General features: G+C 38.9%; 1 protein-coding gene and 1 pseudogene across 1 annotated transcript in view; both read right to left on the bottom strand.

The window, feature by feature from the left end:
* Positions 1 to 9,724: 9,724 nt before the first annotated feature.
* Positions 9,725 to 25,875, bottom strand: part of cul3b (cullin 3b) — a 32,460-nt gene continuing 16,309 nt past the window's right edge. The window contains exons 8-16 of the mRNA XM_088345847.1: positions 21,717 to 21,893; positions 21,471 to 21,641; positions 20,011 to 20,118; positions 18,482 to 18,606; positions 18,130 to 18,226; positions 16,201 to 16,335; positions 13,817 to 14,003; positions 13,230 to 13,375; positions 9,725 to 10,818 (exon numbers count right to left, since the gene is read on the bottom strand). Of these exons, the coding sequence (XP_088201973.1) occupies positions 10,687 to 10,818; positions 13,230 to 13,375; positions 13,817 to 14,003; positions 16,201 to 16,335; positions 18,130 to 18,226; positions 18,482 to 18,606; positions 20,011 to 20,118; positions 21,471 to 21,641; positions 21,717 to 21,893 (1,278 nt within the window). The 3' untranslated portion in view covers positions 9,725 to 10,686. The remainder of the gene's footprint in view (positions 10,819 to 13,229; positions 13,376 to 13,816; positions 14,004 to 16,200; positions 16,336 to 18,129; positions 18,227 to 18,481; positions 18,607 to 20,010; positions 20,119 to 21,470; positions 21,642 to 21,716; positions 21,894 to 25,875) is intronic.
* On the bottom strand, positions 22,254 to 22,394 carry LOC148358051 (U2 spliceosomal RNA; annotated as a pseudogene).

Raw genomic sequence — 25,875 nt, 5'->3', positions numbered from 1 at the left:
ATTCAAAAGTAAAAACCTGGGATCTTAAATTTCCCCCGGGTTGTGAGAACATGTAGATTCTCAAAATGGCATGTGCTGTGATTTATATGTTATTGCTTTTGGGAGCCAACCACATACTAGACACATAACATGCTATCTACTGTGGTGTTCAAAATATTAGCATGCAATGTGACTAACCAGAATATCTCAGGTTTTAGTATATTTTTTATACAAGTTACCAGTAGGTGAAGTAGATTCTCAGAAGAAGACCCAGCCTTCATAATAGGCACGCTTCGAAGGTTGTGCCATTGGGCAAATAGTTCAAAGATGTGTGTTAAAAAATAGCAGTGTTTGCTGTTGACTGCACAAAATCAAAACTATTTTGTATTTCCCCCAAAAAACAGTAGGATTTAGCAATCCTAATATTCAGTTGCATGATCAGGTTTTTTTTAATAACTGCTTCACATCTGGGTGGCATAGAGTCAACCAACTTGTAGCACCTTTCAGTTATTTCACTACATAATTGCTTGACAACATTCAACAATTCCTTTACATTTTTTGGTTTCACAGCAATTTTGATATCACCCCACAAATTCTTGATTGGATTGAGATCTGGGAATTGGGCTGGCCAATCCATAATGTTTATTTTATTGGTTTGGAACCAAGACTTTGCTCATCTATTGGTGTGTTTGGGGTAATTGTCTTGTTGAAACTCCAATTTCATCTTCAGCATAAAGCAACACAACCTCTTCAAGCATCTTGACCTACAAAAACTGATCCATAATCCCAGGTATGGGCTAAATTGGCCCAACATCAAAGTGGGAATATGCCCAGACCACGATACTCTCACTTCTTTATAGGTTCTTTCCGCTTGAACACTTATTCACAACACTTCAGAGGGTCATCAACACAGCCCAGAGAATCGTTGGTTGCTCTCTACCCAGTCTGGAGGACATTGCCTGCTCTCGCTGCCTCAGCAGAGCAGAAAACATCATCAAGGACTTTTCTCACCCCGGCCACCACCTCTTTGACCTGCTGCCTTCCGGCAGACGCTACAGGTCACACAAAACAAAAACAGACAGACTCAGAGATAGTTTATTCCCCAGAGCCATCACCACCCTTAACAACGGAAACTCTTGCAAACACATTACCTCATACAGATGTAAAATTGTATTCATGCCTATGCTCCCTTTGCACAATGTTGCCTATTTTTGCAGTACCGCGTATTGAACTAATACGATCCCAAAACTATGTAACATCCTACAAGACCACACTTTCTTGTGTAAATAGTGTGTAAATTATAACCTTCTTTGTTCCTTTATCTTCTTTGTTTTCTTTTAAATGTGAACCTGGAGTGCCACGTCCAATTTTGTTGTCACAATATGTTCAACCCTTTTTGTAACAATGGCAATAAAGGTATATTCTATTCTATTCTATCCTATTCTATTCTTCAATCATTTTATTAATCAGAGACGCCGTTCTTTGGAGCAGTGTCTTGAACAACCCATTTCCCTCAACTGCATGTTCAACCTGTGCTGGCTTCAGCATCCTTAAGGCACCACCCGATTCAGACCTGTTTTTGTTTTTTTTTCCGTGCCCAAATTGGTGAACTTAGAGATTGGTTGGCACACTGTTATTTCTTTAAACACACCCTTTGAACCATTTGCCCAACTGAACAGCCTTCAGAGCGTGCCTATTATGAATGCTGAGTCTTGTTTGCTTTCTGAGAAACCACTACACCTATTGGTAACTTGTGGATCATGTAACAATAAAAAAATATACTAAAATCGAAGGATATTCTTGTCAGTCACATTGCACTGCTGTTATTTTGAACAACACTGTACTTTATTTGGAGGTACAGTATATACATCCATTATAATTCATAATATTTGCTATATCATAAACCCGGTGTGATTTAATGAATTTCCTGGGATATTTGTATTTTTCGCTTCAGTGCCGTCGAGTGAACTGTGTGTGAATTAATTTTCTTAGAGTGTTCATCCCACTACACCAGCTGGTGGCGCCAAAGCAGAAATAATAGTAGTTTGCAGGCAACGTTAACATGTGGGTATTTTGGGGGAAATGCAGTTGGCCAAAAAATGTGAATGTAATGAAAAATAAAATAAAAATAACATTTACTTTTCGACTAATTCAAAGCTCGAATTAGGCCATATGATTTATTCACCTGTACATTTTAGGTATACATATATATAGTTTAGTTAGTTTCCCATTAAGGTCGGCGCCTTGCATGGCTGCATGGCCGCTATTGGTGTGTGTGTGAATGGGTAAGTGTGAAGCACATTGTAAAGTGCTTTGGGAGGTCTTCATTGACTTGAGAAGCACTATATAAATGCAGACCATTTACCATTTCTTTATTTTTTTTTTTTTTTGTAAGGGATGGGCAGGGCGCCTGTATGATGCATCAGGGGTAAACCAGTGAAAGCTGTCAGAACCTGCTGTTGAACAGAAGAGTGTGTTGTGTCACCCTGACCCGAGTGACATGGCCGCTTTCTCGTGTCCCGTTTCATCTGGAGGGACGAAAGCATGACCAACTTGGGTGCCGCGGTGCTTAACTTGTTTGGGTGTTTGGGCATTTGGGCTGGCCATGGTCCCAAAAAAATTATGTATGTTTTTGCTATTCTATTTTTCCCATTTTTTAATTTTCTTTGTTTTTGTATGTGTTTGTCTTGCTGTCGGTCACCCCTCTCAAGGGATATGACCAGGATAGAATAGATAGTTTTCTTTATACAGTACAGTAATACCTCGGTTATCGCGGTTAATGGGGACCAAAACCACCCGCGAAAAGTGAAAATCCGCGAAGTAGCGACGCCCCTTCAAAAATGCTCCCAAAAAAAAAATCTATATACAGTATATGTAACGGGTGTAGTAATAACTTTTGTTTTATTGAAATTCCTGCTGAAATATGAGTATAGTTTTTGGTAAATGTCCTGCAATGATGAGTCCAACAGTGCCATCTGCTGGTATGGGGTGGGGTTTGGTTTTGGCTTCTGACATGTGACCGGGAGGCGGGGTTTGTTGGCACGACAGGGTGGCTGTCCTGGGAAATTGTCCGGTTTTAGTGAACTGTCACTTGATGATCTCAAACAGGTGGTGAATGCGGCCAAACCGACAACTTGCCAGTTCGACCCGCTCCCAGGTTCACTTATTAAAAGTCTTTTTGGCGTCCTTGGGCCTTCAGTTCTAAATATTATAAACATATCACTCTCCTCAGGTGTAGTTCCAGCAGCTTTTAAGTCCGCCGTTATTAAACCCACACTGAAACGACCCAACCTTGATCCAGAAATCTTAAGTAATTATAGACCTGTGTCAAACCTACCTTTCCTCTCTAAAGTACTTGAAAAAGTAGTGGCACAGCAGCTGAATGTTTTCATATCCGAGAATAACCTTTTTGAATCTATGCAATCAGGATTCAGGAATAACCACTCTACTAAAACAGCTCTGATCAAGGTAACAAATGATCTCCTACTGGCAATGGATTCTGGCGCTTCATCACTTTTGCTGCTGCTGGATCTTAGTGCTGCTTTTGACACAGTGCACCACAATTTCCTACTAGAACGGTTGGAAAAATGGATTGGTCTCTCAGGAACCGTCCTCTCGTGGTTCAGATCCTACCTCTCAGATAGGACGCACTGTGTTAAATATGGTGAAATGACATCTGAGCCCTTTAATGTTACCTGCGGTGTTCCGCAGGGTTCAGTGCTTGGCCCCCTTCTTTTCAGCATTTACATGCTTCCTTTAGGTGATATTATTCGCAAGTACAATATCAGCTTCCACTGCTACGCAGACGACACTCAACTATATCTTCCGTTGGAGGAATCTCCCACACTAAACTGTGGAAATTTGGAGGCCTGCCTCATTGAGATAAAAGAGTGGATGTCACTCAATTTCTTGCGTCTTAACTCTGAAAAGACCGAAATGTTAGTCATTGGTCCATCTAAATGCCGTGACTTATTCTCAAAAACTTTTGTGAACATTGACAAATGTCACATCACACAGAGTGACTCAGTTAAAAATTTAGGTGTCATGTTTGACCTTGATCTATCCTTTGAAATCCATGTAAAGAAAATTACTAGAACCGCTTTCTTCCATCTTCGTAACATTGCTAAAATCCGTTCAATACTGTCTCAGTCTGATGCGGAAATTATAATTCATGCATTTGTTACCTCCCGTCTCGATTACTGTAATGCACTACTCTCTGGTCTCCCGAAGTCTAGAATCAAGTCTCTTCAGCTGGTACAAAATGCTGCAGCGATGCTTTTAACTAGGACAAAAAAGTACGATCACATAACACCGATTTTGGCTAACCTGCATTGGCTCCCAGTTAGCCATAGATGTGACTTCAAGGTTCTCTTAGTATTGTACAAAATCATACATGGACTTGCTCCCTCTTATCTTTCAGATCTGATTTGCCCCTATGTCCCGGTCCGAAGCCTACGGTCTGAGAGTGCCGGTCTTCTGGTGATCCCAAGAGCAAAGAAGTGTTCTGCTGGTTCGAGAGCGTTCTCCATCCGGGCACCGGTGCTGTGGAATGCTCTTCCCCCTGAGATCCGATCTGCAACCTCAGTGGAAATGTTTAAATCTAAACTTAAAACTCACTTCTACTCCATAGCATATGAATAACCTAATCTTCTCGTCGGCTGAAAAATAGTCTGTGTAATATAGTGTAATAATCTGTGAAGCCCTTTGAGACTCTTCGTGATTTAGGGCTATACAAATAAAGATGACTTGACTTGACAGTCTTACCAGAGAGAACTGCAATGGTAAGACACATCTTTTGGTGCTCCACAAAAGAAGTTAATTTTAAACATTATAACCCCAGCTGACAAATCTCTCAACATGCACAGTAATGTGATTGATATTGTCAAGCTGTTTAGGTTTATTTTGGTTTTGTTTCTGTTTTACTAAATTATGAATTCCCCTTGTAGAGATCAAAGCCAGCAGAAAAGCTAATGTTGTGACTCATCCATTTGCAGGTAACTTGTACCCGTTTTTATACTCATTATTGTTTTTATTTCTATTTTCTCATATACATTAAAAAAGGATGATGTTGGTTAAAATTCAGACGAAAGAAAAATATGTTGAATCCATTGTAAACGTTAAAAATCCACTATACGATCTCTTGTCAAGAGTATCTTGTTAAAATGTAAAGATGTAAAAATGTATTGTGATATTCTAAAATGTATTTTGTGTAAAGTGAAAAGAAAGCTCTTTGATATGCTTTGTTGGCAGTCTTTCCAGAGAGAACTGCAATGAGATCAAAGAGATCAAAGCCAGCAGAAAAGCTAATGTTGTGACTCATCCATTTGCAGTAACTGTAATAAAAACCTCATCATCCAGTCCAGCGTGAATGTGGATCTTTGGTGGGACAAGTACACCGCGGTTACATACATATATATATATTTTATTTTATTATTATTTTTTAGACCTGCGAAGCTCTGAACCCGCGAACGTGGAACCACGAAGTAGCGACGCCCCTTCAAAAATGCTTAAAAAAATAAAAAGTTTTTTTTTTTTTTTTTTTTTTTTAAATGTTCTCTCTGACTGCTAGAGAGGTGAAAAAGCCCAGGTGAAAAACTACATTCACTTAGCTGTTAAAATAAACCAGTTAACACACATTCAGTGCTAAACATAAATTGTTCTCCCCTTTGTTTTTTGAATGAATGAATGTGATGCGTTTAGTTTCCTTGACATCCGTGATTAGAACCTATAGGGTGGGTTACTAATGTATGCTGAATAATAAAGCATAATTCTGAAAAAAAAAACAAAAACAAAACAAAAACAAAAAAAAACCCTACAGATCCTACCTCTCAGATAGGACCCACTCTGCTCATGACTTAATGGTCTTCTTTACTAAGAAGATTCAATGCATACAGAAAGAAATTGCTAAAGACATTATTAATACCACACATATTAAAGGGCTCAAATCTACAGATGCACGACAGGGTGGCTGTCCAGGGAAATTGTCCAGTTTTAGTGAACTGTCACTTGATGATCTCAAACAGGTGGTGAATGCGGCCAAACCGACAACTTGCCAGTTTGACCCGCTCCCAGGTTCACTTATTAAAAGTCTTTTGGGCGTCCTTGGACCTTCAGTTCTAAATATTATAAACATATCACTCTCCTCAGGTGTAGTTCCAGCAGCTTTTAAGTCCGCCGTTATTAAACCCACACTGAAACGACCCAACCTTGATCCAGAAATCTTATGTAATTAAAGACCTGTGTCAAACCTACCTTTCCTTTCTAAAGTACTTGAAAAAGTAGTGGCACAGCAGCTGAATGATTTCATATCAGAGAATAACCTTTTTGAATCTATGCAATCAGGATTCAGGAATAACCACTCTACTAAAACAGCTCTGATCAAGGTAACAAATGATCTCCTACTGGCAATGGATTCTGGCGCTTCATCACTTTTGCTGCTGCTGGATCTTAGTGCTGCTTTTGACACAGTGCACCACAATTTCCTACTAAAACGGTTGGAAAAATGGATTGGTCTCTCAGGAACCATCCTCTCATGGTTCAGATCCTACCTCTCAGATAGGACGCGCTGTGTTAAATATGGTAAAATGACATCTGAGCCCTTTAGTGTTACATGTGGTATTCCACAGGGTTCACTACTTCGCCCCCTTCTTTTCAGCATTTACAGGCTTCCATTAGGTGATATTATTCACAAGCATAATATCAGTTTCCATTGCTACGCAGATGACACGCAACTATATCTTCCGATGGAGGAATATGCCACACTAAACTGTAAATTTGGAGGCCTGCCTCACTGAGATAAAAGAATGGATGTCACTCAACTTCTTGCGCCTTAACTCAGAAAATACCGAAATGCTAGTTATAGGTCCATCTAAATGCCGTGACTTCTCAAAAACAGCTCTGAACATTGATAAATGTAATATCACCCAGAGTGACTCAGTCAAAAATTTAGGTGTCATATTTGACCCTGATCTGTCCTTTCAAACACACGTGAAGAATATTACAAGAACAGCTTTTTTTCCCATCTTCGCAACATTGCTAAAATTCGCCCTATACTGTCTCAGTCGGATGCAGAGAATATAATTCATGCGTTTGTTACCTCCCGTCTCGATAACTGTAATGCACTACAAAATCAAGAGCCTTCAACTGGTACAAAATGCTGCAGCGAGGCTTTTAACTAAGACATGAAAGCTTGACCACATTTCCCCGATTTTAGCTAACCTGCATTGGCTCCCTATTAGCTTAAGATGTGATTTTAAGGTTCTGTTGGTAGTATACAAAATCATTCAAGGACTTGCTCCCTCATCTCTTTCAGATAGAATTTTCCCCTATGTTCCGGTCCTGGAACCTTCGCTCTGAAAATGCTGGTCTACTAGTGATCCCAAGATCCAAGAAGAGATCCGCAGATCGTTCGAGAGTGTTCTCCATTCGGGCCCCGGGGCTGTGGAATGCTCTTCCCACTAAGATTCGATCTGCAACCTCAGTGGAATTTTTTAAATCTAAGCTTAAAACACACTTCTATTCTATAGCATATGAATAACCTATATTTTATGTTGCCAATATAAGGGGATGGCGTCATAATAGTCTGTAGTTTTGCAACAGTCTTTGATCTGTGCAGCCCTTTGAGACTCTTTGTGATTAAGGGCTATACAAATAAACATGACTTGACTACAGAAATGCTACAAAATTACAGTACTAGTACAGTATTGCTATGATAAACAAAAAATACTTCCACAGAAATACTATAACATTAATACCATTACAGTAATACTCCAAAATTATCATGACAAAACTACTGCCAAAATACTTAAGAAATATTCCATAAGAAATACCACAAAAATAATACAGGTACTACTACATAACTAAATTTCAAATAAAGTGCTTAAAACAGGGACGTAAAATGTATTTGTTTTAACTGTATTTCATGAAATTAACACATTCTAAAACAAATATAAAAATAAATATTACATGTAGATATCTGAATGTATATCTTTTCATAAATTCAAATGAGAAAAAAAACGGATTGCTAGGGATCCAGAGACCTTATTTTTTAACACAAAGGGGCCGTGACGCCAAATGTTTGCCCACTCCCTCTTTAAGGTGTTTGTAGGAAACCAATATGCAGAGAATGGCAGCCATTTTGCCACTTTCTATTCATAGAAAATGACATCAGTTGCTATGGTTTCGAGTAACGACTATTCAAGTGAACCGTGATGTCATTTTAAAAGATCGAGTAGCAAAGTGGATGGCCTGAGTTTGATACTAGAGAAAATTGTTCCAGACAAGAGCTCATTTTATTTCACAGTGTGATGTTTAAGGAATTGATAAAATGTATGAAATTATAATGCCAGATTCTTTGAGACATAAATTCACCAAATAAATTAGGGTCCCACCCGCAGTAACTTGAGGCATATTATGATCGTAATTTTTGTCATGGATAATGGTTTCAAAACAAGGTGCGAGCAAAGTTATTTTTTTAAAATGCCACAGAATACAGCAAACGAGGATACCGGTCATCAAAACCCCTAACAACCAATCAAATTTCTCTGGGTGCCTTGCTGGCATTTATAGGGATGGGTGTTTACAGTTTGTTCTGTGGGTTTTCGTCATAAAGTGTCTCAAAAGTGAACGTATATTGTGAAATGAGCTTCCAAACAGGCGATTTCTTAGCAATGTTAAGCCAAAATGAAGGTATGTTGGTGTGACACCATGATTGTAAACAGTAGTTGAGACTGTGCCCTATAAATATTGAACCAAACCCTTAATTTGTGTTGCTTTGGCTTCTTATGGTTTGTGGTATTCATTGCTCATATCACATTTGGAACAAGAAGGGAAAATGGCAAAGGTTTTCTTTTATCTCCAAGCCAGATGTATTCATGAAAAGAGCCATAGGTTTACAACCCCTCAAAGTGAGGTAAGATTTTAAGCCCAAACCAGAGTCAGACCCACCCAAAATTAGTGTCAGGCCTAAAATGTGTATTATAACGTTCAGGTTGGGTTTCTTTCTCGCTTGACTCTCTAAAAAAAAAAAAAAAAAAAAAAAAAAAAAAAAAAAAAAAATCATCCACCGGTCATTGTTCTTTATGGTCTCTCTGCCTCTCTCTTTTCAAGTGCTGCGCTAGATTCTTAAGGATGTACTGTGGTTTGTGGCCACGTTTTCAACCCATCAAAATGACCAACGGATGGACAGGCTTAAAACTTTCCCGTCAACTTCAAAAAAATCCGTCAATGATGGAAAACTGTCGGTTGATGCAACCACTGCAGACAAAAATATAAGATGTAAATGTTTACACACTCTTGTTTAACTTATATTTGGTTACAAAATACAGGCTATAATTTGTCATCATAAATAATCTCTCGTCTCCAGTCCTTTTAAATAAATATGACATTTCCGTTTTTTTTCAGGCTCTGTCTTGCAAATCAAGTTAATTGATCGGGCGTGGGCTGAATCAGATTTTAATACCTGAAGGTCTGGGGGGGACTGGATTTTTTTAGGCCCGGTCTCATCTTTAGTTTCAACACCCTTCTTTCCCTTTACAAAGCACTACGAATTTGTTTGGTGTTTTTCCAATGCTGAAACGGAATATGTAACCGCGAGTATATTTGGAAACAAAACACTTGTGGGCTGGTGCAGAGCTCCTCAGATGAATGAGCGGGTCGTGCTCAAAGGACATTTAATTGAAGCTTTTGAAAGGTTGCGGACATTTTCTCATCCTTCTCTTATGGAAGACATCAAGAGGGAGAAAAATCCTTTTGTTCTACATTTATTATGATGAAAACAAGGCCCTGTACAATCCACCTTTGCAGTGAGTACAATAATTATTTTACAATTTATACATATTAGAACAGGGTGCTAGTTAGGTTCCTTTCAAAATGCAACCGAGAGTGAAAAAAAAAATCCTCATCAAAACCTGCACCAGAGGTTTGTAGCCATTCGGAGAGCAGCCGTCATCTTGTGGTCACTCATAAAGGCCTGAGTCATATGTTTTGAAGGACTATGACATCTATGGAGCTTTATAAGGGGAGAGCCTCTAAAAAAATCTTTTGACCATAGCATTAAACAGTATAAGAGGTGCATTTAATCACTTTCAGGCATTGAACAACCTCAAAAACTGATTGGTTTGCAAAATAAATTAAGCACTCGTCAAGTTTCCTCAAAGTGAATTTGACTGCTGCCGTGGTAAGCTTTGTGTGCACTCGCTAACACTTAGCCTGCTTTGCTCCGTTTGACATCCTCAAAAAAGGGGAAACGAGTGTCTGTACAGCTGTTGTGCAACAAAACACAAACGTAACACAGACATCCACAATTAAAACGGGCGTGAATTCAATCGTTTTCTTGTGTGTAGCCGCAACTGCTGAATAGCCACAGACCATCATCCCTCCTTAAAACCTGTTGGTCCAATGAGCTTTCGCAGATTTCTCCAAAGGCCACAAGAAACATACTTTTTGTACAAAAACTAGACCTTGCTGTCATTTCTGTTAGCAGAAGAAATCTAATATTGCTAGAAAACTTCCCCATCTTTTGCACGATTTTCCCCCCTATTTTTTTTTAATGGAAGAATAGTTTCCCTTCCCAATGTATCCCAGAATCAATGATGAGAGCACTTCCAAGTTCATTCAAACGCATAGCAGTCCACAAAAAAAAACAACAAAAAAAAAAACAAGGCTCGCTGTTTCTCCCGATCCTAAGGTGCACTGGATTCACGTGCTTTACGCTACATAGGTGTACACTTTGCGGTCCTCTGGCGTCCGTGCCAAATATTCCCTCTCAATGAGTCCTTCAATGCGCTTCTTGATGACTACAGGACTAGGTAAGAACCGTGCTCGCAACTGCTGTGTGACCTGTGGAGGAAACAAATTGTAGTCAGTACAAACAACGATGTGTCTTTTGGGTAGGGCTGCAACAGAGACCCCTTGCTACCTAGCGCTTTGGTTATCGCAGGTTCACTGCTTCGCGGATTTTGAATTGGATTGTCTTTATCACCATTAATGTCAACGTATCGTGCATTGTGTTCTGAGCAGACACCACACAGAAATTCAAAGAGGCAGGCTAGGGAGGGCGTTGTGTGTTCGGTAGGCATGGCAGTGAGAGCACAATGTTCTAACAACTAAATCACTTGTCGAGTAGATAAGTGGTTCTCAAATGGTCTGACTTCAGGGCCCACCATTCCATCCTAATGACAAGCTGCGACCCAAAACAAGGACCATATCTACTGTTGTGAAAGGGTTATGCAGGTGAAAGCAGAGATAGTACATGTTTACCCTTTTAAAAAAAAATAAAATGACCATTAAAACAAAAACAAAAATCCAAGCACCACATATAATTGCATATAAGCCTACATCGCATATAAGCAACACCCTAAAAGCTTTATGGAGTTAATAAAGCTTAATACACTGCTAAAAAGGGCAGCACGGTGGAGCAGTGGTTAGCGTGTGTGAGGCACAGTTCTGAGGTCATGAGATCGAACCTCCTGTGTGGAGTTTGCATTTTATCCCCGTGCTTGCATGGGTTTCCTCCGGGCACTCCGGTTTCCTCCCACATTCCAAAAACATGCATGTCAAGGGTAATCGGCCGGTCCAAATTGTCCATAGGTGTGAATGAGCGAGTGAGTTGTCTGTCCCTGTGTGCCCTGCAACTGGCTGGCAACCAGTTCAGGGTGTCCCCTGCCCACTGCCCGAAGATAGCTGGGATGGGCTCCAGCACCCCCGCGACCCTACTGAGGATAAGCGGTGCAGATAATGGATGGATAGACATTGCTAAAAATGTAACCATTTACTGCACCTGTCAGACACTCGCACCATTTTTATATTTTGCAATCGTTTTCTTCGACTCGATCATTGTTGTCACCGTTTTCAACATTCCTTCCGCCTAATCACTAACTTTCTTGGGACACATCAGTATGGACAGAAAAGGGAAATAAAACCAAAATCACAAAAAAATGGGATGTCACTCTTTAACATGCCGGTTAGCGGAACTGGTAGAAGAAGTTTACCAGGCATTTATTATACTATAGGGATTTATACCCGCAACCCACTTATCACTGGTCTGTGATCAATTTTCGGGTTCTGACCCGCTAGATGAGAAACACTGGTGTAGGTGACATGCAAAAAGGCAGTAGATTTTTATCTCATTGTCAATTTATTTTTTTAGTTACAGTACCGGAGACAAATGTTAATTTGGTAGTGGGTTTCACATGTTAAAATGAAAATGCAGTCTATAAGACTCTTTTATTCTATTCTAAGAATTGTAAGTGACAAAGTTATCATCATCGTAACATACACAAATGCATGATGAAATAGACATTTGTCTCTGGTACAACGAGTAAAGATAGTGTCATAATGAGAAAAGAACAAATGCCTTTTTGTATGTTATTTATGTCACTGGTGGACTAATGGTTAGAAGTCAGCACCTCTCAGTCAGCAACCCGAGTTTGAATCCATTCCATTGTATAGCCATATTACAGTTAAACCTTGCACAAACCACGGACCCAAACTAACAATTAGAAATTGGTAAAGTTTTGTTTCAATTTTTCTCAGCTCAAACTTAAGATTGCAACGGGAATCGAACCCGGGTCAGGGCAGTGAGAAAACTAGATCACTAGTAGTGTAGATGACATGCAAAAAGGCTGCAGACCTCATCTCATGGTTACACTATTTTTAGTCACGGTAACAGAGTCAAATGTTAATTTCGTGTTGGGTTTCACATGTAACACTGAAAATAAATTCTGTTCTGTATCGAGCATCATCATTCTTCTATTCTAAGCGTTGTAAGTGACTTGTTATCATTGTAACATATACAAATGCACAACGAAATTAACATTCGTCTCTTGTACCGTGACTAAAAATGGTCTGATGAGAAAAGAACAATTAGGTTCCCGTATGTCATTTATATAACTGCGGTACCAGTGGTAAGAGTTTGGCCCTTTCAACCACAAAAACTTGGGTTAGAATCCAGTTTCTAACAATGTATTGCGATGATATAAATACAGTGAAATGTGTATTCATTTTTTGTATGAATCCGAAGTAGGTTCAACAAAAGATATATATATATATATATTTTATATTTCTTGTGTTTCATTATCATTATCATTTACCACACTGTTAACATTCATGCTAAATTTAAGAAAAAATAATTAGCCCGTTATTTGACTAATCATTTCATTCATTTGTGACAAATTGACTGTCAGAATGTTTTAGTTGCAGCCCTACTTTTGGGTTGGGGAGATTTCTCAAGTGACTGTGAACCAACGCACCTCTGCTACCAGGACATTATGCTGCATCTTCTTCCTCGACTTCATGATGCGAACAATTGCAGCTTCAATTTCGTGCTTCCTGTCATCATCCACCTTTTGTCGGGTTTCTTTTCGCTCTGGGTCTGACTCTCCTTGTTTAGCAGCCACTAGAGGACACAAATTCCCAATTGTGACAAAATCTACTCGCAATCAAGACATATCGTACTCACTGTCAATTCCGGACAAAACAATACTAAAAGCCGCATAGGCATGTTTAAAAAGAAATCTCAACTTTGTCTTTGACAAGCCGCACCTGATTTATAACCAAAGGCTTAAAGCAGCTATAAAAATATACAAATTTATGTCCATAAGATTTTAAGTCCAATACACAATAGTGCCAGATTGCAACACAGATGTGAGACATCGTCTTTCTGTTTTTTGTCATTGGCGGTTGCTGCATTCGCTTGTTATTGTTCCACGAAAATTAAAAGAAACCTTAGCGACTTCTCGATGATACGAAAGGAGAAATGTGTTTTTTTTAAATAGATAACTTCAAAAACGTAGCGGCTTGTAGTCTGGAATTTACAGTACTTGAAGGGCTGGCGTACCTGTTTGGATTTTGACCCGGTGCAGTTTTGAGGTAAACTGATCGTTGACTGTAAACACGTGTCCATTCTCAATCTCCTTGGACTTAGGCTCCTTGGTGAGGACTCTCTGAGTTGGTTTCCCGCAAGCCAGCGACTGCAATGCCCGAACCAGCTCCCGCTCCGGGATATCGGTCTCCTGCTGGATCTCCTACACGATTGGGAGAAAAATACATAGACAGATGCATTACACTCCCAAAAATGACGAAAAGTCTGTCTGCCTGCCTTCAGGATTTGTGATGCAGCTAAGGGAAAAAATAAAATGGGGAAAAAAATAAATAAAATAATAATTAAGCAGAAGGCTTATTGTTTACCACCCGAGTTGTGGAAGTGAACCTCAGGATGACGATTTCATTAGATTTTGTGATTTGGAGTGATACTGAGTATGTTCTTTTTGCTTAAGTTATCTGAATAACCCTTAATATTTTATGTCGTTGCTGATATTACCAGGCATGTCAATCATGCTCAGAAGGTAGAGCTCAGGATCAAGGGATCCCAGTTCGAATCCCGGCTCGTCCGTGTTACATGTCGAAGTGTCCTTGGGTAAGACACTGAACCCCTAATACCCCCAATAAGCAGGTTAGCGCCTTACATGGCTGCAAGGCCGCAATTGGGAAATGTGGAGCACATTGTAAAGCGCTTTGGGGAGTCATTGACTTGAAAAGCGCTGTATAAATGCAGATCATTTCATTTCATATGTTCGAATACCATACACCTTTTCAGCCTGTTGTTCTCCATTTCATTTTAATTTCAATTTTGCATTTAAAGAAGACATGTTTTTGGTGTTGAATTTTATCAAATAAATTCCGCCCAAACGTGAGACTTATACAGACGCTCCCCAACTTACGACCATTCGACTTACGTAAAACGGTAGATACGAATTTATTTTTTTCGGGATGTCGTTTAGAACGTTGACATTTTTATTGTTTATGGTTGGTGTAAAGTTTTAAGAAGACGCGAACAGTTTCTTTGGAAATGAGAGTGGAATAAGAAAGCTTGATGCGGTTGAAAAAATGGTCGGAACGCTTTTTTTCGGCCACTTTTTATCATGCATCTTCCAAAAGTAAGTTAAACTCAACTTTTTTAATCTTTATAGATCTTATTATTTTATGAAATGTTTATTTTATTAGTACAAAACAATACAGGTTACTTATACAAGCCTTAAACATACTTATATAAACCTATACTTATGTAAAGGAGGGAGTGAAGAGGTGTTGTAAAAGGATTAGTGGGATTGTGGACGCGTTCTTAAGGATGGGCTGGGCACCAGTATGATGCAGCAGGGGTAAACCAGTGAAAGCTGTCGGGCCCTGCTGTTGAACAAAAGAGTGTGTTGTGTCACCCTGACCCGAGTGACATGGCTGCTTTCTGGTGTCCCATTTCATCTGGAGGGACGAAAGCATGACCAACTTAGTTGCCGAGGTGCCTAACTTGTTTGGGTGTTTGGCAATTGGGTTGGCCATGGTCCAAAAATTTGTGTGTGTTTTTGCTATTCCCCCCCCCTTTTATTTTCTTGTTATTGTATGTGTTTGTCTTGCTGTTGGTCACCTCTCTTGAGGGATATGACCAAGGTAGATAGATAGATATAAACCTTAAAGATACAAAATATAGCTCTGAAGCAACTTACGAACAATTTTAACTTACCATCATCCAGAACATCTCGTTTGCAAATTGGGCAGCGTCCGTAGTCCGGAAAATATGGTATCAAATATCAGTACTGCTGCTTTTGTGATTGGAGCCATGACTGCTTGTTGTTCTTCGGTAGTTTACAGGAGGATATTTTATTGCCCAACTTAGGAGGTACAGCTATGGCTCGTGTACACCAAAGCGTTTTTCTGCTCTGATAATGCCCCATTTCAACGCTCTGTCAAAACATAATCAGTGCGACGAGGGGCTGGGCAGGTTTTCTGCGTGGAACGCTTAAAGCTAAACCTTTTTTAACTGGTTGCCGAGTGGAAAAATGTTTAACTTGGAGAAAACCTGATGCTCGCCAAAGTCACATTTTACCCAGCCGTTTGTCTAATCACAATGCAGGCGGGTAGGGACAAAAAACGCCCCAAAAAAATAAAAAAAATAAAAACGAATGTCATTTTTGCAAGTGTAGGAGGGGCTTACTGACCAAGATTCCTTCTGACCGACAGATTCATAGCACAAATACACACAATGGCATATGCTATTGTTTATATAATGAGAAAGGTCAACGTTATCTTAATTGATTTTGCCATTATATACATTTAAAAATATTATTATATTTTATTAATACAAGTTTATGAAACTCTGGTGGGACCAATTGAACCATGGCAGCCGCCTTGTTCTTCCTTAGTATGGGTAACTCTGGTATTGTTTACCTCAAAGGAGGATTTGTCTCTGTTGTTGAAAAGCATGAGGATGGTCATCTGGAAAGTAGACACCTGCAAGATGTGCTTCCTGGTGTTGGAACCAGTAACTTGGGCCCCACCAACCCCGACTTCTGATCCGTCCTCCTGTTGACAAAATCACTCATCACTTTTAAAATTTCTATTTTCTTTCACCCCATGTTTTTAAAGAGATGTCAAACATCAAAGACACATTGTTTATCCCTCAACAGTCAAAATTTTACACTTGGACTAAGAATATCTTAGCTTTATTTCCTTTTCAAAATATAGTGTCCCATTTTAAGGTGAACACGCACAATTATTTTGCCAAATAAAGTCAAGCTTTAACAACAAGCAGAAAAGATCAAACCCATTGCTGAGGCTTCAACCCGTTTTAGTAGAAATGAAATAAAATAAGAAAAACAAAAAAGGTTAATTATGTGATGATATGCTGTGGTCATGTTGATGATGCAAAACAACATAACTTAAGCAAAAAAGGTTTTATTTTATTGTTGCCATGACAAAAATATGAAAACTAATGATGAATTGACATTACATAAGAATATTCACTCAGGGCTCCTTTTAAAATTCACGACATACAAATTTGTTGCATATAAAGACAGCATTCAAAGATCAATCAATACAGGTCTGTTTTGAATTCATATTCATGTTAAAATGTTCTAGTGTATTCAATAAATGTTTATCTTGTTCGGCCCGCAACCAAAGGTGAGATTTGAGTTTCGACCCTCTGTGTAAACAAGTTTGACAACCCTGGTCTACATAATATATGTAGACATTTGTTAAAAAACAGATGTGTACATGTTCTTATGGCAAGAATCCCTTAACTTTATCTGACAATATCGGAGAAGCTAAAGGGCACGCCAACTAGGGCTGTAAGATTTTGGGGAAAAACCTAATTGTGATTTACCAGATCTGTATTGCAATTTTGATGTAATTTTCAATTTTAATAGAAAAGTTCATGTGCAAGTTTCGTTGTTTTGTAATAACTTTATCACTGTGACAGGCAAATTTAGCATTTATTATGACCGACAGAGTATATGACTAACAAAATCACAACGATAGATCGACAAAGAAAAACAGAATACTGAATTGCAGTAGACGGCACACGGATATTTGAATGATGGCATACAACAGCCAATCACAGTCACTGCTTGCGCACACACTACATGCAACCTTTGCTTCGCTTTTTTGGCCAGTGCGGTGAAAACTTGCCTCTGATTGGCCATCCCTGTTAAAACCCAAATTTTGACAATTGTGGTTGGCCAAACACAAACCTGGAACTATAAATCCATGAAAAAACCGCAGTGTCATACAATCGCAGTATGTCACATCGCAATATCGATTAGATTTGGGTTTATAGTACAGTCCTAACACTAACACAGAAATAAAATAAAATTAATAAAAACCACAAGTATTGTATGATGTGAATGTAAACAAAACAGGACTAAGAAAGAAAATTTGAAGAAAACTAAATTGCCCCTGACAGGTCTGTCTACAGTTGGATGATTCGAGAGGGTAGAAGAGTTTCAGAACACCGGGTTTAGTTCCGACCAGGTCCGATTCAACGTGAATCGAAATGTATTACAATGGCGCCGTCTACTGCGAAGCCCATTTCTAGTTACTGTGTTGTGATAAATTGCTGTGTCAGAGTGAGATGCTGGGATGCCGGCTGGCTGCAAAATTTGGCGTATGCATTCGAGGGTTTCTACGCGCTGTGGTGTCAGACATTAAATTGAAAAAAAAGCGCCTGCTGAAATAAGCATCCGCTGGGCTGTTGCCGTGAATTGAGGTGGACAGATCTTACTTGTATTGTGCAAATGTGAATGTAGTAAACAAGCTATATTGGGTGCTCTTTGCTTTGGTTTGCGGATGACAAAGTGTTTAAATTTTAGTGGCACATACCTTTTTGATGGGTCCGTAGAAGGTGGCGTTTAGGTCTGCTGAGCCCATGTGGTGCTGCAGTGTGAGTTGTCTTCCACTGTGCTTTCCAAGATAAAACCTACAAGCAAAAAAACATTAAAAAAAAAGCGACTGCGGCTTTATGAATCCATTTTTTTCCAAATTTGACGGCTGTACAATCAAATTCACCTCAGATTGTTTGTCTTTATATGTTGGCTTATTTCAAATTAGCATGGATCCTGCTTCTTTACTAAATACATTTTAACATACTTGACAGGAGGAATCAAGGGGTAGAGACTGTGTTGAAAACTAAAAGGGGAGCATAAAGGAAATTCTAGTTAAGGTATTGACTGACCTTCTAAACACTTCAAAAGCATGGCGAGGTGAAGGAGGGATGCTGCATTTTGGTGTTGCCGACTGAGTTGGCCAGTAACCTGTTGTCAACACTCTTACAGTGAGATCCACTCCTCCAAGAGATACCTGAGGTTGGAAAAAAAAAAAGAAAAAAAGAAAATTGATTTCCCAAACATGACTAAATAAAATAGTGATGAAAGGCCATTAAAGTCTATTGTTATTATTGTATATATATATATATATATATATATATATATACACACATACATTTGTATGAATACATATTAAAATCACAAGAAAAACACATGAAGTATTCATTCATTTTTCTCCCCACAAATCAAGAGCCGTCTCCCTTTGAGACGCTTATTTCTTTTGTGATTGTTCATTTAGCATTTCGTTCTTTGATTATGTATTGTCGACTTTAGATTTTTTGAGTATATAAAAGGCTAAATTGTTTTAAATGGTATATTTTATTTTTTGTAGATCTGTAAATATTTTGATTTATGTTCTAATTTAGAGGATAATGCGTTTCACTTTTAGTTTTTTTACTTTGTAAATTTATTTTTTTTCTTGTATTTCATTGTCTATTTGTTGTTGCATTAAAAACAATAAATATTTTATTTGTCATGTCGTGTTTTTCAGGGATTCTGTGTTGCATGACTTTGCTTAGTATAAGAGTTCAAAGTTTAAGTAAGCTAAAAGATGCTGAACGAAATTTTCTTCTCGCTGATACAATTTTCTGGCTTGTGTCAAAATTGCAGCGTCTGTCAAGCTTCTTTTTCTGCACATACTTACACATGCATTTTTTTAGATGTGCTTGGGTAAACTTCTTTGATCTTTCTTGGGGTCTTGGTTTGCGCATGGACTGAACTTAAAACAGGCTTTAACTAACTCCACCATTTTTAATGCTACACTAAAAAAAAACTACAGCAAAGGGGGTAAATCCACTCTCGAATCTCCCCAACACGCACCCCCCATCCACCTACCAAATACGTTCCTTGGTTGGAACAGTTTTGCCAAAAGCAAGATAAAAGCAGAAAGGCGCAGTGGAAAAAATAAGGGCTCTTCGTACCCAGTCGGGCATTGCTAACACATAAAAGAGAAAATATTCTACTTTCAACTTTTTAAAGACACCTCGAACGACACATTCCACCTTCAAACATTCAAACTTTGCTTTATAAAAAAAGTTCAAAAATTGAATTAGCTAAAAGTTTACTGAAAAAACTAAATGCTATTATGATTTAACAGTAAACAGTAATAGACTTTTTAAACCAATTATGAAGTAATTTTGTGTACGTTATATCACAGTTGATAATATATGCATTAAGCACACTGTAAAGCGCTTTGGGAAGTCATTGACTTGTAAAGCGCTATATAAATGTAGATCATTTCAAATGCAGATCATTAAGTCCAAAACAAAAATCTGAAGAGGTGTTAAAGAGCTCTTTTTAGTGTGTTGAGTCAAAAGAGGCGTTTCTCAAAAAATAGGTGGAATTCTAATCATTAGTGTTTGCGCGTGTGTCTTCTCACTCCGGTGGTCTGCAGATGTTGTCTGAACTCATCCATGGTGGTGTTGGAGATACTCATATCTCGGAACATTCCTTCCAGTTTGGACGTGAACTGACAGCCACACTCAGTCTGACAAAGGATGACCAAAAAGATGTCACTTAGAAATTAAACATGAACAATTTTGATATTATAGTGTGAATTATTTTTCCCTTGTACAGTGGTACCTCTTCATACGAGCCTAATCCGTTCCATTACTCGTTTATTGAATTATTTTCCCCTATATGAAATGTTTAAAAACTAATTGGTCCGTTTCCAATGTCCCAAACCATCCGGTGAACCCTAAATAGCTATTCAACAGATCTTCCTATTCCCTTATTAAAATAACAATTAAACATTGAAATGAAGTAATAAGATATATCAGATGGTATTAACTAAATCAAATCTGAGTTTATTGTTAGCACTTGCTAACATAATGGGTATTTGAATGGAAGGGTGGGTGATGTAGCATTTGAAACTGTACAATACGACAGCACTTACTATATTTAAATTTAAGTTACTGTAACTTTAAATAAACCTGAATCCAAACATTTTTTACAGCATACTGTTTTTACTTTCTGTCTTTTTTTTAATGAAGCAAAGCTAAAAACTCTTCTGCGGATTTGTAACATGAACTCGCTCAATCCTCAATCCAAACTGCAGTCACAAAGCCAGTTGTCTTTTTGAATTTTTCAAACCAACCAGGCAGGCAATTAAATCCATTTCAATTGTACCCGACGCTGCCTCAAGTTTTTGGTCACTGTAGAAAGACCGCAACCTCTGCTTTTCGTGTTGCTATCTCTCGCTAGCTCCTTGTCGCGTGTCCACAATAATAAGTCTCTCATCAGTAATAGTGAAAAGTGGTTCACAATTTTGAAATAGTCGTCACGGCCCTGGTCAGTTGTATAGCCTTTTTCATGTTCTGGGTCAATAGCGTACAAATAGGAGATATTGACCACTTGTAGTCAATATCTAAGTCACTCATACAGACAACACAATTGTTTGTCATTTCCCTCTTTGTTTCAATTGACATAATTCTCCGTTTTTTTCTCGGAAAACACCTTGCCATTTCCCTATCCAGAACCCATGGCTAAAGACAAAACAGAAAAGGGAGATGCAATTAAATAAAAATAAACTTGCTGCATAATATAAACAAGTGGCATGGGATCAGGGTTCTAATGGCTGGTGCCAACAGGGACAAGGTAATGCAGACGGTTAGCAATCTTGAGCGGTCTCTAGTGGAAGCCTTTGTGACTACTTGTAGCGTGGATATAACCTCATACGTAGAGCAAGATTTTTGTTACTAATAAAACTCAACATACTAAAATTCTCGTATTTAGAGGTGCTTGTATAAAGATGTACCACTGCGTAGGTTAGGCATAGAAGACACTGTACTATTTTGTTTGAAAACAAATCCCCTGTCAAAGCTGGTATATGTCACATACCTTAAGTTTGGAGATCATATTTTTCTCAGAGTCATCGGAGACACTCTTGTTGGTGAGCAGCCTGCGAGCCAGATGTTGCTTGTAGTACCGCTCAAATACATCCTTCTCCTGCATGAAGCGGAACAGCACCATGGCCTTGTCCAGTATAGACTCCACCTCCTGCTCAGTCAGCTGAGGGTATATTTATAAAGAAATATGAAAACCTATGCTTGCGCAGAGTGATGGGAGGCTCTCTGATTAACTCACCCCTTTAACTCCCTTTTTCAGTTTGTCATCGATAAAGAGTGAGAGGTACTCGGGTGAGCGCGAGTTTAGATTGAGGAAGTACTCAAAGTCGCCAGCAATGGTTTGTTTGAAGAGACGATCGTTATTGAACGATTCTTGGAGGAAGCGGTCAAAACGCAACTTCAGGTCCAGCAGGCCCTATGAGACAAAACAGAGGAATGGTGAAGAACGAGCGATTAAAAGGGTGGCATCCACCTTAAATTAATACACTCAACCCAAATCTTGAATTGAAGTCATTTAAACCGGTGGTGGCAGTCTTTTCAGTACCACATCTATTGCATGTCTAAAAATAACCTCCTGGCCCACAAAAATAATAATAAAAACATTATAATATGGGGTTTGGGGTTTTTAAGGGTTATTGATCTATCTTCGTTATTCATTATCCATTATCCGTTATCGGTCAGTTCATAATACGCTACAAAGCCTAGGAGCCGGGACACTTACTCTCAGCCAAAAGGCCAAGCTAAGGTCCTAGCCCTAAAGCCTTGCTGCGATCATTGCGAATGCACCGTTCCCGGAGGTACTGCAATACCGGGCCGATGCGTGGAGTGGACAGAACAAGCTCTTATTCCAACTCCGGATTGCAAAAATCAAAGATCATGGCAAAGGGCCACTCGGCCAAAAGGCCAAGCTAAGGACCTAGCATCATGTCCTTCAATATGCCTAAATCCATGGTCTCATCACCAGACTAAAGAGCTATATGACACGAGAAAAGCTGTTAGATTTGATCTCAACATCACACTATTTTTACTCACAGTCCTACAATGTCTCGGCTTTTTAATCTTCAAGGCGTACGTGACTGGTCAATCGTTACACGTTGTTGTTTTGGCTGAGAAAGTTGAGCCAAAACAACATTGAAAAACAGCACTGTGAATAAAAATGAAGGATCGACCGATATGGTTTTTTTTTTTAAGAGCCGATATGATTACCAGCATTAAGAGGAGGCTGATAACTGATATTTGGAGCCAATATTAATTCGCTGTAAAAGCCTGAATTGGCGTAAGAAATTTTTAATAATGCAAAAAAACAGAGTATTTGTTAAAAGTTCAAATACGACTTTAATGGCTCTCTGAAACTATTTACGGTAAATTAGAATTTCAACACGACTAACATGAATAATCTTTCACTTGAACCAAAAACTAACAGTGCAGGAAAGAAAAATCGGCCTACCAGCAACTCGTACAAAAGTGCTTTACAATGAGTTTCACAGCCACCCCCCCTCCACACACACAAACACACACAGATAGCAACACTTAAATAACTTGCTATTTTCTAAATATTTTTTTAAACAATAATTAAATAAAAATGTCAGAACAACCAACATGAAACAAAACTTGCATCAAAATCTCAATGGAGCTGGTGAATTGAATTGTGGGCACTCCTGTCTTAGAGCCAGATTGGTAATAGCTAAGCACTCAGCCTTCAACTACAGCGTGCTTTTTATCTCATCTCATCTCATTAGCCGTACCGCTTATCCTCATGAGGGTCGCGGGGGGGCTGGAGCCCATCCCAGCCATCTCCGGGCAGTGGGCAAGGGACACCCTGAACCGGTTGCCAGCCAATCGCAGGGCACACAGGGACAGACAACTCATTCGCTCATTCACACCTAGGGACAATTTGGACCGGCCAATTCACCTGAAATGTATGTTTTTGGAACGTGGGAGGAAACCGGAGTGCCAGGAGGAAACCCACGCAAGCACGGGGAGAACATACAAACTCCGCACAGGAAGTCTGGAGCTGGATTTGAACCCACGACAGGTTCCCATGACATGAACTGTGCCGCACAAGCGCTAACCGCTGCGCCGCCGTGCTGCTCGTGCTTTTTATGCTTTCTCTTAATCACAAACACACACGCTTGATTGACGAACTAATGTTACGATAAGAGCTAACATATCAGTCTCCATGAGAACATGCAGATAACAGCATCAGTCAAATTCCCAAATATCAGAGCCAATAATCGGCCCGCCCACCTGTCGATCAACCTATAGTAAAAAAGTGTGATGATGAGATAAAAGATACTGCCTTTTACTTTGACTCCAACAAACCTAGTAAACTTGTGGCTAGGATATGAAGTTCTAGCCTGTATGATCTGAGTTTGAGTCCCAATGCATCCAAACCAGAGTAAACAAGGTCAGCAAAATGTGACGACTGATCATTTATCGCTCAATTACAGTATTATAGTACAGTAAAACCTAAAATCTGATTGCATTTTTGGTCTTGTTTCTACCGTTGGCTGAAAAAAATAATGCGTACTGTAAAATTCGGACTATAAGGCGCGACTTTTTCCCAAGCTTTCAACCCTGCAGCTAATGCAACGATGCCTCCAATTTATACATTCTTTTCTAACAGCCACCAGGGTCACCCGAGCAGTAAAATTAAGAGTGAGACACATAGAATATATGTGTCGAGGAAGACGCAAGTCTAATGTAACTTTGTGCATTGTGCATGAACAAAACTAGCATGGACAAACCCTCATCATGGAAAATGTTTCAAACGAAAGGGGAGCGCTAACTACCATATTGTGAATAATTTTACAAGTCTGTTTATTTGTAAATGGAAATAATGTGGCGAAATGCAAAGATTGCAAGAAGAAACGTCCAATGAAGCAGGGTGTTTAAGGCGGATTCTTATTTATCTGTCGGCATTATCGTGTTTTATACAGTAAATATTTACACATTGGATTCTATGGATTGTCCTTGATGTAATAAGCAATTTTCCTGGACATTCAAAGAAGTCGAAGACTGCCAGGGGACGTAATGGTGAGTTACGCTGGCTTTATAGTTTTCGCGTATCCTTTTCAGACTGATTTCAGTAAATTTCGAACTGGTCATCATATCTTGAAACCTCAAGAGTTTAAGCTTCCCAATTATATTTGGCATGACATATTTCAGTGACTGGGGACATTGTACAGACAAGTATTTGTTTTTTTAAAAGTCCAGCGGGCCACAGGCAGGCAGTCAGAACGTTAAAGGATTAAAGTACCGAATTATATTGAAATTCTTTCTGTGTACTGTCATTCTTTGTAAATATCTCATGTTTTAATGTGGGCAAATTTGGCTTATGGTAAGGTGCCACTTGTGTATATACAAAATATATTTTTCTTTTCAAATGTACAGGGTGCGGGTTAAAATATGGTGCGCCTTATAGTCCGAATTTTACGGTGTGTGTGTATATATACACTGATTCTTTTGGTCTAAGCAAAAACTAAGGCATTTATTTTTTGTTCTGTGCGGCCAACCACTGATATTAACAACATTCAAGAGGGATTCAAATTATGGGTCTACCATACCATACACCAACTTCACTTTCAATACAATACCAATATTGCAGCCCAAAGTATTGTTTAATATGGTTATGGAGCAAGGCTCCACCTATGATTTTAAGTTCACATTGTCGAACTTAATTTTAGTTGTGCTCTTCTCAAATTCAAGTAAGCCGCGGCCAAAGCAAAGACCTAATAACGTAACACACAATCCTATTTTGATAACAGTCTCTGCATGCTACATTACCAGGGAAAAAAATACCTTTTTTAGTTTACTTATTATACAGTTAATAGCTCTATTATGCAGACAAGACAGGGAACAATTAAACTACTTAAATGAAATGTAAGATTTTCAATGCCCTTATTCACAGTTATCAAATTTAATACCTTTTCCTAGTTTTAAGACCTTTGGGGAAATCTGTTTATAGTGCTGTTTCTGTGTAACATGCACCTGTCCCATTTGGGCATGACCCGTAGGGGTCGATGACGTAGGGGCCATGACGTGTCGTAGGATAACGCCATACAAAGAAATGCCAGCTGCCATTAAGCAGGAGGGATGAAGACATGCACTGGGAAAGTGAAGCCGCAAGAGCAATGTCGGTGTCATTCTTAAGCAGACTTGTTTTATTTTTCTTCATTTAAATGCTAGGTCTATGGAGTCTGATTGCTGAGAAACATGGCAACAATTTCAAGCATCAACACTACTTCACCCAGAATTCAAGCACTTTTAAAACATTGAGAACACATTCAAGAATTCTTAAGGATTTTAAGCACCTGTACAAACCCTGCACTATCCTCAACTCCAATCTGATAATACCACTATAATCCGCTGTAATTAAAATTCATTACATAGTTTTC

This window comes from Urocampus carinirostris, chromosome 10 (genome assembly GCF_059441175.1).
Source record: "Urocampus carinirostris isolate Australia breed hairy pipefish chromosome 10, RoL_Ucar_1.0, whole genome shotgun sequence".
Lineage (NCBI taxonomy): Eukaryota > Metazoa > Chordata > Actinopteri > Syngnathiformes > Syngnathidae > Urocampus > Urocampus carinirostris.
This window is presented reverse-complemented; position numbering and strand designations above follow the sequence as displayed.